This window comes from Fulmarus glacialis, unplaced genomic scaffold, assembly GCF_000690835.1.
Source record: "Fulmarus glacialis isolate BGI_N327 unplaced genomic scaffold, ASM69083v1 scaffold36122, whole genome shotgun sequence".
Classification (NCBI taxonomy): Eukaryota; Metazoa; Chordata; class Aves; order Procellariiformes; family Procellariidae; genus Fulmarus; species Fulmarus glacialis.
Window position 1 is genome coordinate 944 of NW_009196541.1, and position 16,456 is coordinate 17,399.

The following is a 16,456-nucleotide window of genomic DNA, read 5'->3' on the forward strand; positions in this document are numbered from 1 at the left end:
AGTGGTGGTCAGTCGGGCCTGAGAAGTAGCCAGAGAGAAAGGTGCTTTGCCCTCCTGCTGTGAGGAAGTGCACCTGGACGATCTTGTTAGGGACACTCACAAGGGAAAAAAAGTTCAGATACATGAAACGAAACGGTGCCTGAGGTCAGGCGAGTTACAGCTGTGTCGGTGGGATGGGTGTTACTGCTCCTTTCATACTGGCCGGGGGGTTCCCCTCTGTGAGAAGTAGCCAGAGAGAAAGGTGCTTTGCCCTCCTGCTGTGAGGAAGTGCACCTGGACGATCTTGTTAGGGACACTCACAAGGGAAAAAAAGTTCAGATACATGAAACGAAACGGTGCCTGAGGTCAGGCGAGTTACAGCTGTGTCGGTGGGATGGGTGTTACTGCTCCTTTCATACTGGCCGGGGGGTTCCCCTCTGCTGTCGTGTGGAATGCTGCAGGCAGAGAGAAAAGGAAAGCTGAGATCTGGTCATGTGAGGTTTCGTCAAGATGAACGCATTTTAGCTTTTATAGTTTTCCGTCCTGAGTTGAATTTGTTTGTAAAACTTTTTTATTTAATGTGTTCCTGTGACTCTAGCATAACTTTCAGGGAAGGTGAAACTTCCTGCTATCTTTTGCAGCCCCATCAAAATGAGGAAGCTGTGGAGTTGTTGGAAACTGCTAGGGAAAATGTTTCAGGATTGTGTCTACGCTATATGAAGACTTCCATCAATACATTCTATAAAGTGCTGAACATTTGTCTTGTATTGCAACACCCTGCGTGTCACCATGATATATCAAAGGATATACTTAGCGTATGTCAGTTTTCTTACACAAGTTGAATGTTATTCAGGCTCATCATACTTGTATAGTGAGTAAAGTATACTTGTATAGTCTGACTGACTAACATTTGTAAAGCATACCACTTCGTTATGTGGAAAATATGCATATAAGCTTCCTTCCTGAATGAAGGATACAGTGAAATCTCAAGTGTAGAAGTCAGGTTGTCTCTTGAAGTCTTACTTGGAAACGAAAGAAGATGAGGTAATAGTGAGTTACTCTATTATTATTACTCTAATTTTGTTTTTTTTTCTATGAAAACTTCTTTTTAGGTAATGTAAGCATTTCATTTATACACGAGAGGGGAAACAGGCATGTCAGCTCTTTGTCCACCACCATCTCCTGCAGTTGCTAAAACAGAGATCTCTTTGAATGGCGAGTCACCTTTATTAGCTGCCACTTTTGCTTACTGGGACAATATTCTTGGCCCCCGAGTGCGGCATATCTGGGCCCCAAAGACCGAACAGGTACTTCTCAGTGATGGTGAAATAACTTTTCTTGCTAACCACACCCTCAATGGAGAAATACTTCGGAATGCAGAAAGCGGTGCAATAGATGTGAAGTTCTTCGTCTTGGCAGAAAAAAGGGTAATCATCGTGTCATTAATCTTTGATGGAAACTGGAATGGAGACAGAAGCACATATGGACTATCAATTATACTTCCACAAAGTGAACTTGGCTTCTACCTGCCGCTTCACAGAGTGTGCGTGGATAGGTTAACACATATTATAAGGAAAGGAAGAATATGGATGCATAAGGTAGGTTTATTGTTCATTACTAAAAGCAGTTGTTCAACTTGTCTTGAGCAAAAGCAAGACTTAAGATTCTGTGACACTGGTTATGTAGCAATCCAAACACAAACACTCAGAGGAGGCTGACCTTTCTACAAGTATACAATTTTGAAGGTTAAAAGTTATCAATATGTCAGCAAATTCAAGGCTGGGGTTTTTAGCCATATGATTTATCCTGGTAATATATAACCAGGCTATCTGGGTGAAGTAGGTATTCTGTACAGTTTTTAATCTCTCTGAATTTGATATAAATTGTTGCTTTGAGCTAACTGTGTTAATTACTGTATTTAAACTAGGTAGAATTTTAAATTTACTGTGTTTCAAATCATTGTTTTCACTGTTGAGGTCCAGACAAGGAAACTGATGCAGTTATTATTGTCATTGTTGTTACAGTTTCATTTTTCAAGAAAAGGGTATCAACGAACAGTTTGGCAGGTGTTAAATTGTGTAAAACTAATGGGAGAACCACGAAAATATATCTACTTTTAGTCCACATATTTCTATTTTTGAAATTCAAAAACATGCTAAATTTTTCTGAAGAATTGCAACTCTTACCTTTGGGTACATTATGGGTATTTCCTTATTAAGTGAAAATTGTTACGTATTTTTGTTTAAAATAAATAACATTCTAATAATAAAAATTAAAATCTCTGTTGTCTTCATGGAGTACAAGTTGTCTTAGAGCAGTAGATTTCATGTCAGCTGTAACGTGTGTGGTGGTGCATGTTTGTCTGATAAAGTTTTTGTTCCTCTTCTGTTTTGAGACTTCTCGTCAACATACTTTAAACTTCCTTTTTGAGTGCTTTTATCTGAACTAAGTAAGAATCCAGAAATAATAAGCTGATCTTAATTTTTGTGGTGGTGTTTCCTTTTTGCTACATGAACAAACTCCACTGGGTTTTGCTGTATTACCTGATGATGGCTGGCAGTGTTTTCCATCACATTGGCTCTTGATATTTCTGGGTTTTATTTTTCAGAGGAAGGATAAGACATAAAGTTCATTTTCAATATAGTAGAAACACAAATACTTCATTCCTAATCTACTCTTCTAAAAGCCTGCTGGATGTTAGTGCTTTTGACGTAACTGAATGCTATCTCATGTGCTTGATCACATTGCTTCTCTGTCATTTAGTGTCTTCTGTACTGAGTTTTAATTTGAGTGGTCAAATAAGAATTGTCCCTCATTCTTAACTATAGTACATCTTCTCTCTTTTTGGACATCAATCCAAATCAGTTTGTTTCCACAGTAGAAATAGGCTTTAATTGGCATTGAGAATGACAAAAAAATGTTTTCTACTAGTTTCCTCAGAAATTAGTCATTAAGTTCTTCATTCTTTTCCAGATATTCTTGAAGCAGATAGGTCTGCTGAAGCAGATGGGTTGGCTGAGACAGTGATACATTCTGGAATAGACATTTATTGTCTGTCTTTTTTTTTTTTTTGCCTTTTTTTTTTTTTTTGAGGAAGATCAAAGATCCCTGCATATATCTGCAGTTCTGCAGCCTTACCTAGAAGAGAGAAAACTGCTTTGAAAATATAGATTAAAATTTAGGCATGAGTTGTAGAATGATAATACTGAATTAAAACAGGCTTATTTTGTAGTTTGTGTTTTGAGGCAGTTCAGCTACTATGGCTACAACAGAACGAGAAGGTTGACGTCGTATCTGAAAGGAACTGTGTATCTATTCTGGAATTTCTAATGGTCGTGGTTATCAGCTCTCACAAGTTCTGTGTAGAGCCGGACAACAGTTCCAGCTAGACTTTAGAGAAGAAACCTTCTGAACTCAAGGACTAGGAAAAACATGGAACAATGTTCAGACTGGCAAAGAAAGACAAGCAACTCGAAGCAAGTCGTCTGTATGGGATTAGAAACCCCTTTTATCTACTTCAATTTTATGTTCCAGATGTTTGTCTAATAATTTGGAGCAGTTACATTTCTGAAAAGAAGTGGCTTACACCATTTGTTCAGCCTTCACATGAAGACTGACTTCTTTTAAAGCAAAGGATCTTCATTGTCAAGGATGTCTTACTGCACTGACACTGAACTCAAGGATGGAGGTGCCCTGAAGGAATCTGCCTCGTTCCAGTATTGTTTTTCACAGATGCTTCTTTTAAATGGTTGGACAAGTTTTATTACTGTTTTAGGGCTGGTTTTGTTCCCTATTCAGCTGCTCAAAAAAAGTTATGTAAACTCTTTTCCCACTTGACATTGATCAACTTTGAGTAGTTCAATCACAGGAAACTAATGAGTAACCAATAAAAATGCAATATCCTGTCAGCATCTAGCAGAAGATATCATTAGTTCTCACAGCATCTTCCATTTTTTGTGTATTGTATTGATTGTTCCAGTGATTAATGCCAAATTCTCTTTGTGAATAATAACTTGATGCCCTTGTAAGTTGCGTTTTGAATGCAGTTTGCTACTCAGATGCTGATAAGTGTTTTGAGAACTTTGTCCAGTCTTTTGTATGTTGTGTTTTGTGTATTTTGAGGTTTTGTGTCTCCTGTACTTGGTTATAAAACAATGTTTTGAAGACTTGTCAGTGTCTCAAGATGCGGGAAAAAAAAAAAGTCCTGTTTTTCCTACCCTCCCCAAACAAATAATTTTTCTCATTCTGGAGATCTCATTTTTCTCTTGCTGCCTCAGAAACCATCAGTCTGTACCTTATCCATTTGAAAATAAAAATCCATACATAAAGTGGAATTCTGCACCACAATCTGATCATTTTCTTGATCTGTAATGAAGAAACTTAATGTTTTGTCATTGTCATCATACCCTTCCTTTCCTGCTACTCCTGCCCAAGCATGTGAGAGGTTTGGTGGGGGGCAGAGCAGGGAGCATTGATCTGTTTAAAATGACATCACTTCCCACTAATGTCAACTCTGTAAAAGAAAAAAGACTTGAACATCAAAATTTGAATCTAAGAAGCGTGACTCCACAGGGAAGAAACTGTACCATTTGACTGTTGTGTGCATACATATATAAACAAATACCAGAGCGTTGATATTTAACTGCTTCTCTTGCTCAGGAGAGGCAAGAACATTTCCAGAAGATTGTCTTGGAAGGCACGGAGAGAATGGAGGATCAGGTAAGGGCCGTCTGGCTGATGCGTATGGCACACCATCACAAAACTATTTGACTGCATCTGGTGACTGTAGAAGTTGGTGCTGCTTCTTATTTTTGGGATCCAGGAAGATACTTTGGACTGGATGATGACCTGCCATGCACAGGAGGCAAAGTTTCTGAAGATAGGATGATGGAAGCTGTGAACAAGTTGAAGGAAAATATATTTCATCACTTTATGGGTAAAGTGGAAATCTATGAAGAATATTACTTTTCAGAAAAGGAAAGTAATTTACTTGAACTTGAAGCTCTGTAAAGGTAGTAGCTTCCATAGATTCATGCTCGCCTCCTATCAAGGATGGGTTTTGACTAGGTCGTTACCTTTTCGAGTTATAGAGACGTACGGAGTCTGTCATGTTGGAATGTGGTTGGAGACCTAATGGATAAGACTGTGAAAAGAATTTGATTTCTGAAACTGTAAATATGAAATTGTGCCTTCAGTTTCTTGTGATAGATAAATCAGATAAGTAATTTTGTGTGTTAATAACTAATATGCCTGGTTTTGGTTTCCTGTCATTCTTAAAACATCAGACTTGGATCTAAAATGCTTAACAGTAATTGCACGTAATATGGTATGATCGAATTATCTCACTCCAAATACTTCTTGTCTAGGTGAATCAAACTGATTGTGAAAATTGCATAGGACCCTGGAAATACATTTTAGACACGATGTTGAGAAGCAAAATGTATGTTTCCAGTTTATTGATGAGCAAAGCCCAAGAAGTCTATGCATCAATTTCCACTCATACCACACTTCCAAACAATAGAAAGTTAAAGACGTTTTGCATGTAATATTGCAAGTTCATGTTAGTAGTAACTTCTAATACTGCATAATGTGCTTTTACCTCAAGCATTTCATTTATTGCGCAGGGCCAGAGCATTATTCCAATGCTGACAGGAGAAGTCATTCCTGTAATGGAACTCCTTTCATCTATGAAATCACACAGTGTTCCAGCAGAAATAGATGTAAGTCCTTGTGTTCTTCGCATCCTGAATAAAAAAGTGGCTTTGGCACTCTGGTTGGTGCTCTCTTTAGCAGACAGAACCCCACAGTTGTCATAAATTCTTGCACACTTAAGTTGTTTCACATCAAGTTCTCCTAAGTGGTATAGGGAATGGTTTAACATAACTGTTTTAGTTTGGTAAATGTAACAGTACTAGCAGTGGGTTTTATGGTCAGCACTGAACAAAATTGACTGCATAGGATGACACTGTTTTTAAGAGTGGAGCGGAAAGGCTATTTGAGGCAAAACAAATGGGGAGGTAAATGGTTTTAATGTTAATACCTGTTTCAGCGTGGTTTAGTGTTCTCATGGAAGAAGTAGAAGTGATCTCGCACTAATTTAAAGTATTCTGGACAAGGTTGTAGAAAAAAATCACTGGGAGAAATCTGACTCGGGACTGGTAAAGGACGTTTAATAATCGAGTTATTTTCTCATTTTCAAAGTGCTTTGGCTGAAATCAGAAGGTCTTTTTAAGGTTGTGCTTTTTTGGGCAGTCTTACAACTTAGCTCAAATAGTTTCCAAACAGTTCCCACCTATCATTAAAAACAAAAATGAATTAATTGGAAGGTGTTGCAGATCCTTGTCTAACCTTTGTTTGTATTTACTTGCATTTCAGATAAGTGACACAGTGCTAAATGATGATGACATTGGGGATAGTTGCCATGAAGGCTTTCTTCTCAAGTACGAATTTCATTTTTTTATTTATGCTGTAGTAAAATGGTTTAAACTTGTGTGTGCATATATATGTATCTGTCTGTATTTGCATGTGAACATATATAGTTATCTGCATGTGCATGTGAACATAGATTAGATTAGATTAGTTTTCTTTATAGGAGTGGGGAGGATGACATGTATTTGTTTTTTTGAGATTTTTGTCTATAAAATGCTGTAGAAGTTGCTGTCTTTTTAGAAGAATGGCTCTGGGCTAATAGCTGCACTTATGTTTAATTTTATGAGGATATAAGTCAAAGTCTTACATTTTTATGAAATACCAAAAAACCTGGGTTGTGTTTACTGCATGAACTATGAATAAGAGTCATTAATGGTATGGCATATAGAATGCTTATTATTAAATTGTGTATTTCTTTTTTTTCCCCCTGTTTTTAATATGTAAGTGGAAGTAGCTGCACTTGAGAGCAACTTGGTCTCTTCCTGTGGGAAAGCATATTTCATAGATTTTAATTGATGTTCTGTTACCTTTCAGAACATCTCTGGTGTAACTGCATTCATTTATGTAGTCCTTAGTGCCATCTATTTATACAGCGTCACATATGCTTTCAGTACTACAGAAATTCATGTGTTAAATTAACTAATTCTTCACAATAATGTAGTACTTAGTTCCATAGAGAATTTGGGTAATAATGAAGTGAATAGCATGAATGGATTATTGTAAACATTTAGAGCTATTGATCTTACAATGATGAGCTATTCTTATATCAGATGGAGATTTATTGGGCAGGTAGTAGACTGTAGGGTGTCAGTTATCTCCTCTTGCTACTTCTCCCTGGAAATTTTGTCCTGAAAAGAAAAGAATAACTTGGCCATTCGTGTGCAGGGTTCAAATGCCTGGTTTTTAGCTTATCTGCAAAGCTTCTCAGCTCATCTAGGTTCAGATCTCAAGTCTTAAATACAGTGTTGTATGCATTTATACATGTCATTGAATAAAAATTGTATTAAATTAAATAAATTGCCATTTCAACAATACCAACCTCTAAAATAAGCAGTCATGCTTTCTTAGTAACTTAGTAACTTCTAAATGAAACTGAACATCTATTTCTGCCCCAAAGGAAGAATTCGTAAATATTCGGATGGCCTTAAATTTAATTCTCAGAATATACTTGGTAAGATATATAGTAGCAGGTCCACTATAAAGTCCATCTGTAGGATTTCAGAGTCTGAGTGTAATTAGTCCTTATGAATTAGAGGTGTTTATTAGAACTGGTTAATCACATACAATGCATCCTTCAGTAAGGTAGCATAAATGCACTTTTGTATATTCACAGATTTTGGAGAAAATTTTTCAATAGTATCTAGACTTTCTAGGGTATCTAGACTTTTTGAAACTGTGGGCCAGGTGTTGTTTTGAGAAAGTGCAAGGGGAAAGAGAAGATGAGGGTAAGAAACCTTAACAGAAGTTTCTTAAGGACAAGTTAAGAGTTGTCAAGGTTAGTCCAGGTATATTTACTGCAGCCTCCAAACTTAAGATAAACTAGGTCAGATCTGTGCTGCTGGCAATTCACAAGACAAGATCACTCAACTTCTAGCATGCCTGTGTATATTCTGAGGGACTCAAGCTTGCGACCTGCTCTTGCCCATGTAGTTAACAAGAGTAGAACAGTTTACCTGCCAAGTCTCCCAAAACTGGCTTCTGATCCACAGTTTCAGAAAATGAGGACAACCATGGCATAGATCATCTTTCAGGATACTTTCAAATCCTTCATTATTAATATGTCTTCTTTTACTTTAGATGAACTATTTTATACAAATTCTGTAATACGGTTAGATAGTAGCAATAGACAGTTTTTGTTTGCTCTGTAACTGGTGTTTGGAGGTTCTGAGTGGCAGTTGTTTTATTAATCAAAATGAAAATGTAGATACTGTCCAACTTTCAGATTTCAGCAGTAACCTACACAGCAGTGTGAGATCCTGTGGGTATGGGCCTATAGCTATTGGCCTATATTTATACTAGCAGCACTTCATTCTTCTTGTGAAGATGATAATTATTTTATTTGAAAAGTCTGGTTAAATGTATTAACCTATGTTTGTTTTTATTTGCAGTGCAATTAGTTCACACCTGCAGACCTGTGGTTGTTCTGTAGTTGTAGGAAGCAGCGCAGAAAAAGTTAATAAGGTAATGCACTTTCTAATAAACCAAACTTAAATGCTGATTATTAGGAGTGTTAGTGTGTTATTTGGAACAAGGTTTATCTATAAATATACTTGAGGTTGAAGAAGGAGTACTGTTGTCTGGTTATCTTACTTCAGATTGGTCTAGCAGTTGGTAATTCTGCCTGAAAATTACCTTATCAGTTGTATTCTGGCAACTATAAGAAAACCAATGTATTTAATTTGATTGATACTGTATATAAACGAGTAGTAAATGAGTCTGAGCTTTTAAAATTAGGTTTGTTAGCTAAAGTGTACAAATTGAATAGGTCTGAACTGGCTTGCCCAGTTTAGCTATGTCAATGAGTACTATCTGTGTACTCTTAAGAAATTAGTATCTGCATAATTTTTCTTATGCTGGGGAATAAATGTACTTCTGCATCACGAACTGCTTGTGTTTCATGGAACCTCAAAGCTGTGGAGACTGTAGTTACACACGTATGTTGAAACAGGCAAGCTTACTAGGACCTTAAACCATTCCAACAATTCCAGCATTTTTTTCTTCATAGCTGTGTTTGTGTTGACTTCATCTTCAGTCTTTTTAAAACTTAATTGGTAAATAAGCGTACAGTTTAACTGGTAGGTCTTAAATTAGGTTTGACTCAGCTTTCCAGAAGAACCAGAAAGAGGCAAAGTACAGATATAAATCCCTAAAACCGAGTCCTGTAACAACAAAACACTCAGTGCGTCATACTTGCTGCAGCACATCAGTAGGGATGATGTTTAGGAGCTTTTAGGTCTAGAAACAGTCAGCAGCATTAGCTGTACCTCTTAATGGGGAAGAGTATATACATCATCATGGTTTATTTGGGAGGAAAAAAGGTCACTCTTGGAAGCTGTCATTTCTGAACAAGAAAATAATTACATTTATGTGGTAGACACTTTTTTCCCATGCTGTTATTATTTTTAACTCTCTTGTAAGCTTGTTATGAAATATTTAATTTGAACCAATATGAAACTATCACCTGCACTGCTTTTACTTTAATATTTTGGTGTAAATGGAGAGTTTCTTGATGCTTCTTTTAAGCTTACCCAGTATGTAAAGGAAAAATCAAATGAGAATGTTTTCGGTATTCAGAATTCTCCAAGTACCTTTTTTGTATACAGCTTTTTGATTATACCAAAATGCTAATTTCAGATAAATTAAAAGCAATTCCTGGAAGAGATACACTTGTGTTTACTGTCCATTGAATTATTTCTTAAAGCGTATTTCTTTTTAGCGTAGTGCCATGTATCAGCGTTTTGTTCAGAGAGATTTCCCTTTGACTTGCATTTAATTAGGGTGTTGCTCCATCCCTTCTAATAAAAACACTGAAGTTAATTTTCTGTTAGAATATTCAGAGACAAATCATGAAGAAAATGTTGTTTTCTTTGTGAGAAAATGTATTTCACTAAAGCAATTGCCTCTCTACATTCACGGCTGAGTCCTTTAATGAATCTCTTTGATTCAGAATATCCCTGCAACTGGGAATGAAAAGAAGGGTTTCATAAACGTGTGCAATCCTAGAGCCTCCAGGTATTAGGCACCACTGCACTTAATGAGTTTTCCAATACTGCTGTGAGGGTAAGGTTTTGTGTAGTTATGTAGCATTATAAGTTTTTAATTTACATTGGCGCCTCTGGGCCATGCAATAACAATAGTCTCATGTCCTGAGACCATGACAAGGGTCCTACAGTGGTACCTGTGGAGAAGCAGTATATTCACATAACTTCATTTTCTGATAGGGAATGTTTTTGTGTATTGGGCTTTTCTGTCTGATTATGTTTTTAATTGTGATGTACTAATTATTGAGCTCTGGTTTATTTTGTAAGACTGAAACCTTCCTTTGAAGAATAACTCATCTTAATTCTCCAAGTTCATGCCCTTTTTGAGATATATATATATAGAGAGAGAGAGATATATGTATCTGTGTGTATTGCTTTAATGTGAAATAAAAATTAAGAACAGTGGGCCTGCTGAATATATTATATATTAATTGTAGACTATATATATTATATATTATATATTTTATAGTATATAGGGCTCCTTGCTGTAATGAAATACAATAGTCTTCTTTTTAAAAAATTCAAGGCACTGTTAGTAAACCTGTGATTTGAAATAAGCAGTTTGTGATGCTTTATAAAAATTGAGGGGGTGGGTGGGAAATGCATTGTGTATTGGCAGTGATGGTAAAGCACCTCTGATCAAATGAACAGTAAATGCTGATACTCAAATTAAAAATAATCACGCGGGACAGGGGAACCAGAGAAAACAAAATTCTCAGTTCTTAGCTGAAATCAGCTAACTGCAGTTAATATGTATTGTTTCAGGGATGTAAGATTTGCACATGATTTAAGTTAGCATAGTAAAGGAAATCTTAAAGGCTTAAGTGGCTGTAAAAAGCTTAAAGTTTATAGTTCATAAAATAACTAATTAAAAGGCTTTAAGGTCTAAATGGTTATTGAGTAAAATATGTAAAATAATGTATTGATAAGCTAGACACTATAGGAAAAAAAACAGTCTAGAAGAATGTGAGTCTCAAGATACATCCAGGATAAATTTCATAAATTCTACACAGGTTCTTATCAGCAGTATGCTCTTTGTGTCACAGCGCAACTGTTCTGAAGTAATTGCTTTCTTTATGGCATACGTTAGCTTTCCTTAAAGTAAAAAAACACCTATTGCATCTAGCTGAAGTGGCAAAAAGCATTAGTCAGAAACTAGGTTGTCATTGTTTTAGGTACTGCATAAACACATTGTGCAAGGATAGAGCCTTCTCAAATGCCTTACAGATAGGACATGACAGGTTAAGACTGAAAGAGTAGCAGAATGGAATACATGTTTGTATTTGGAGATTGATTACTTGTAGCTGTTGCAGCACAGGAGTTTGAAAACGGATAATGAAGTTCTTTTGGTTTTAATGGAGAGTTTGAGGAAATCACTGAGGAAATAAGCATGGATACTTGTTCAGGAAATTGGCTGTGCCTGATTGGAAACAATAGCTGATGTTTCAATACGGAATGAATAAAATAAGTGGCTTAAAAGGCTAGAAAAGTAATTACAGTAACTCATGTTTATGTAATAGGAGGAGGTAGCAGAAGGCAAAAGTGGTTTGTTCTACATAGTTGGCTAAAAAACAAACTTTGCCAAAAAGTGTTGGATTTTTTTTTCATTTGACAAGAAGTTGGAGTAATAATGGCTTACAGCTTAATAATTTAAGCATGTCACTATTCTGTGACCTTGGTAACGTTTTGGCTTTTCTAATAAGCATGATGAATTTTTTTGTTCATCATTTGAAATGCCTAGTACATTCTAGTCAGAAATTGCATTTGAAGATCAGTTCATTCCTTACATTTTCATGTTTTTCAAAACTGTTCTTTTTAATGCAGATTGTGAGAACATTGTGTCTGTTTCTTACACCATCAGAGCGGAAGTGTTCCAGACTCTGTAGAAATGAGTCTTCTTTCAAATACGAGTCAGGACTTTTTGTTCAAGGCTTACTCAAAGTAAGTACGCTTAGGAAAGTTTTATTCTTCTGTGGTTTAAGAACATTCTTCAATGTATGTGTTTGTGTGTGCATATGATATGCACATGCATACACGCATCGATGTTCGAAGAAATATGTTATCTTCCCTTGATTCCTTTCTGGCGCTATAGCTTTCCCTGTAACTATTTGCATGTTAAAATTCCAAGCCAGTCTTTTCTCTGACTCATCTATTTCTTGAGTATTGTCCAGAATTGTTCCTACACTTTGAGGTACAATAATAATACTCTTTTGCCTGCTTGGGGCTAGAATCCCAAAAGGCATTAAGTTTTTATGTTGTACCAAAACCAAAAAGGAACAGTCCATCAGTCCTACAGTTCCCAAGTATTTTAAAAGGGTTGTAGCAGTGGGTGAAGATGAATAGAAAAATAATGCTTCTTGCTCTAACGAGCAGTCTAAATTTATCAGATAAATATAATACTGTAATGTTAATGGGCTTACGAACCAAATGATGCAATACTGTAATACACAGGTTACCTCAGTACCTGTTTTCACTGTTATATTAAGGGAATCATCGAGGATGAAGGAGCCACCAGTTCTCTCAAACAAAACATGTCTAAACAAACGGGATTTAAAATTTAGGCATGATGCTTTAATATTGTTTTGTTCCGATATAGCTTTGTTTTTTTAAAAAAAGTAACTAGAAGAATAATTTTTTTCATTAAAACAGGATGCAACAGGAAGCTTTGTGTTGCCCTTCCGTCAAGTAATGTATGCCCCATATCCTACTACACATATAGATGTAGATGTCAATACAGTGAAGCAGATGCCCCCTTGTCATGAACACATCTATAACCAACGACGATATATGAGATCCGAGCTGACAGCATTTTGGAGAGCTAATTCAGATGAAGAGATGTCTCAAGATCATATTATCCACACAGATGAGAGTTTCACACCTGATTTGTATGTACTTTTCTCTCACATCTCTCAAAGTTATTTGATTTGGGAAAAGAGCGTAAAGTAGTACAAAGTGTACTTTCTAATAAAGTACGTGAGGTCTTTTTGCTTTTAAGCTGCTTCTTCAGCTCTGGTGGTTGCATTCGTTTTGGAGGAATTTACCAGTTCCATCAGTTTTGTTGCATTAAATATTACTGAAATTCATTTTCAGTGATACTTATGACCATGTTATGTCAATTTTGTTGTCTGTTTCAAGTAGGAATATAACAAAGCTAAGTGTATTTGACAGGGCCCAATGGCTTTCCTGGGTTTAGTTCATTTCATCTGGAAGTTTTGCGTTAAAATTCTGTATTAGCTTTAAAAATTTTGAATTCCCTTTTAATTTCTGCCAGATTGTAAACAGTAATGCTATTGCTGTGTACAACTGCTGGGCAGTTAGTGTCCATTCATGGCATTACCTCACATGTTTGTTTGCTTCCTTTTCTATAGAAATGTTTTTCAAGATATCCTGCATCGAGATACATTAGTAAAAGCCTTCCTGGATCAGGTAATCATTGCTTATTCAGAAAGAATAAGAGCTAAAGTTCAGTATTTTGAGCCCTAGTAACAGGTAATTTAATATGAATTGATAATTTGTTGGCTTGGTAGCTCTTTTTCATACTAGTGTTATGATTCTTCTCTGCATAACTAGAGAAAAACACTTGTATAGTTTGTAGTATTAGTATAATACTGAAACTCCTTCTTACGTATGAAAAACAATGCACATTTTCTATTGCTGTGCAACAGTGTCTACAATTACAGTATTGAGAAAGCTACCTGGCTGGGCTTAATTTCAGATAATTTTAAAAAGGAAAATAATACTATATCCAAACAGAATTGTAAAACAGCTTAATTTATTGCATCTGAGCAGCTAGAAAACTAAAAAAGAATGTTGAGCATATCTACAAATCTGCTGTTAATGTGCCTGCTTTGCTATAATCAAGGATATGTTACATATGTATGCAATGTTTCTTTATATTCCACATTCTTAAAATGATTCTTGAATTTCCATGTCTACCTAATTTTCTGGTATAATTTTTTACAGATCTTTCATCTGAAGCCTGGCTTGTCTCTAAGGAGTACTTTCCTGGCACAATTTCTGCTAGTCCTTCACAGAAAAGCCTTAACTTTAATAAAATACATAGAGGATGACACGTAAGTGAACAGATAATAGAAAGCAGGCTTTGAGAAAATTCCTCTGTTCTTTTTTACAACACCCTTTTTTATTTTCTTGCAGGCAAAAAGGAAAAAAACCTTTTAAGTCTCTTCGTAGCTTAAAGATAGATCTTGACTTAACAGCAGAGGGCGATCTTAACATAATAATGGCTTTGGCTGAGAAGATTAAACCAGGTCTACATTCCTTTATCTTTGGGAGGCCGTTCTACACTAGCGTACAAGAACGTGATATGCTCATGACGTTTTAAAGTTCTCCACTGCTAATGTGTAATATTGCAGTCTTGCATGGCACGAAAAGAAATCTGTCAGTGTGACCACCACACTTCTGACAATCATTGACTTGATTGAGGATGGAGCATTAGGAGCACAGTAACACTACAGTCTGTCCGAAGCAGAACGGCAGTCTTGTTAGAGGGGATATCAACTTAGTTAGGGAAGCATGATTTTAATGAATCCATCTCTTCTGCGTGCTTTTTTTTAACAGTAAAAGTAAATGTTACCAGAGATTCCTTTGCCATACGGGCTTAGCAGATAAATTTGAACATGTTTTGGTATATGATGAAGGGAAGCATTTTAATTTTCTTTCCCCAGAGACTTCCTTCAGGTGTGTGTCAGTTTTTCCCTGTTCTGCTGTGTCAGTTTTTTCAGTGTTTCCACAGAAAACAATACATACGTCCTCTCTAATCATGCAGGTTGTGGAATAGGGGCCTTCCAAGAGTTTCAAAGAGTTTTTAAAAGTGTTTGTTCTTGTGTATGTGGTACAAATCTGAAATATGTCTTCCCTCATCTCTGTTTTTAACACTACTGGCTCCTTCATTTAGAGCATTTAAAGGTGTTTGGGATTTTTAATATACTACAAAGTGCTGTTCTTGTGTGCAAACTGTTGACTACTAACAGCTTAAATAGTAGCACTCTGCACGCGAGGACTGGATCATTATTTAAGCAGCTTTGTGCATGTAAATGCCAACCAGGATACTCTGTCACAGATTGTTGGGCCACCCTGCAGTGAAGTGTTCAGTGATCCAGCATAATTGAGCTCTTTCAAAACACAAAACAGAAAACTTGTTTCATTCAGCAGCAGTTGTCAGTGTTTCTGTCTGTAAACTGCTGCTGGTTTTTCCATTGTCAGTTAGAATAAAGTTCAGATTAAAGTATTAGACCTTCCCAAAGAACACTGAGGTTATAGCCAAACTAAAAAATAAAACAGTAATTTTTTTTTTACATTGCCATTAATATATTTAGTAATCACTAATTCAGAGATGAGCACAGCTATGAACTAATGTGATTAGCATTTTACTAAGTGAATTCTAGTCAATAATCTTGCCAATTTTCTTAGTTTATCTTAGCACATCTCCAACTTTGCTTTGCTTGAAAATAAAAACACGTTTTCTATTTGTATGCCTCAACCTTTCTTTCTCAATAACATGTACAGCGGTGTGGTGTCAGGTTAATCCAGACACATTTTTTTGAGTTTTGACACATGGTTGGTGTGTGTTACATTGAAATCAGTGATACATCTGTACTGCATGTTGTGGTAATTCTTCTCTTTTTGAACAAACACAGGAATATATTTGTGTCATGTTTTAGCGTAACCTTATAACTCAGCATTCATGGTGAAAGAGCTGCACTTGTGATTAGAGAAGCCACTGTTGCTTTATTACTTAAATTGTTTATAACTCTCTTTGGTGAACTGGTTTCTGTTTTCAAAATAGCTTTTTAGTGTCTCTTTCATGCAGCAAGGCATAAAAGTTAACAAAAGTTAGATTCACAACTTTTTCTGAAATGCCAAATACTCAGGTTTTAAAAGGAATACTGTCCGTCATTTAGATGTCCAGAATTCCCTTACATTTCCTGAAAGACAAAGATTCACAATTAAATATTTAGAGCTTCTGAAAGATGCGGAATTGAGCCCCAGCTGCACACCGTTTCTGTGAATGAACATCATCAGTGTTACCTGGTTGAATTAAGTAATTATATTTTGTGGAGCTGTTTTTTTTCTGTACATGTATGTAGGACTTTTGCAATGAGCTCAGCGCTTCATCAAAAGAACTTGTCAGAATTATGCTGACATAAGTTACTTGTGCTGAGCTGCTGTTTGTCTTCCTACCATTATTATTTCCTTCTGTGTTTTTAATCAATTGATCCATTAGAAAAGAGCCTGATTGTGCTAAGTTTTTACTCTCATGTCTAAGA

General features: G+C 36.0%; 1 protein-coding gene across 1 annotated transcript; it reads left to right on the forward strand.

Moving 5' to 3' along the window:
- The first annotated feature begins 1,089 nt into the window (after positions 1-1,089).
- LOC104072700 (chromosome unknown open reading frame, human C9orf72) lies at positions 1,090-14,511 on the forward strand. Its single transcript, XM_009572234.1, has 10 exons — positions 1,090-1,577; positions 4,639-4,698; positions 5,604-5,699; positions 6,355-6,419; positions 8,517-8,589; positions 11,994-12,110; positions 12,819-13,054; positions 13,538-13,595; positions 14,133-14,242; positions 14,325-14,511. The coding sequence occupies exons 1-10, from the start codon at positions 1,134-1,136 to the stop codon at positions 14,509-14,511; spliced, it is 1,446 nt and encodes a 481-aa protein (XP_009570529.1). The 5' UTR covers positions 1,090-1,133.
- The last annotated feature ends 1,945 nt before the right edge of the window (positions 14,512-16,456 follow it).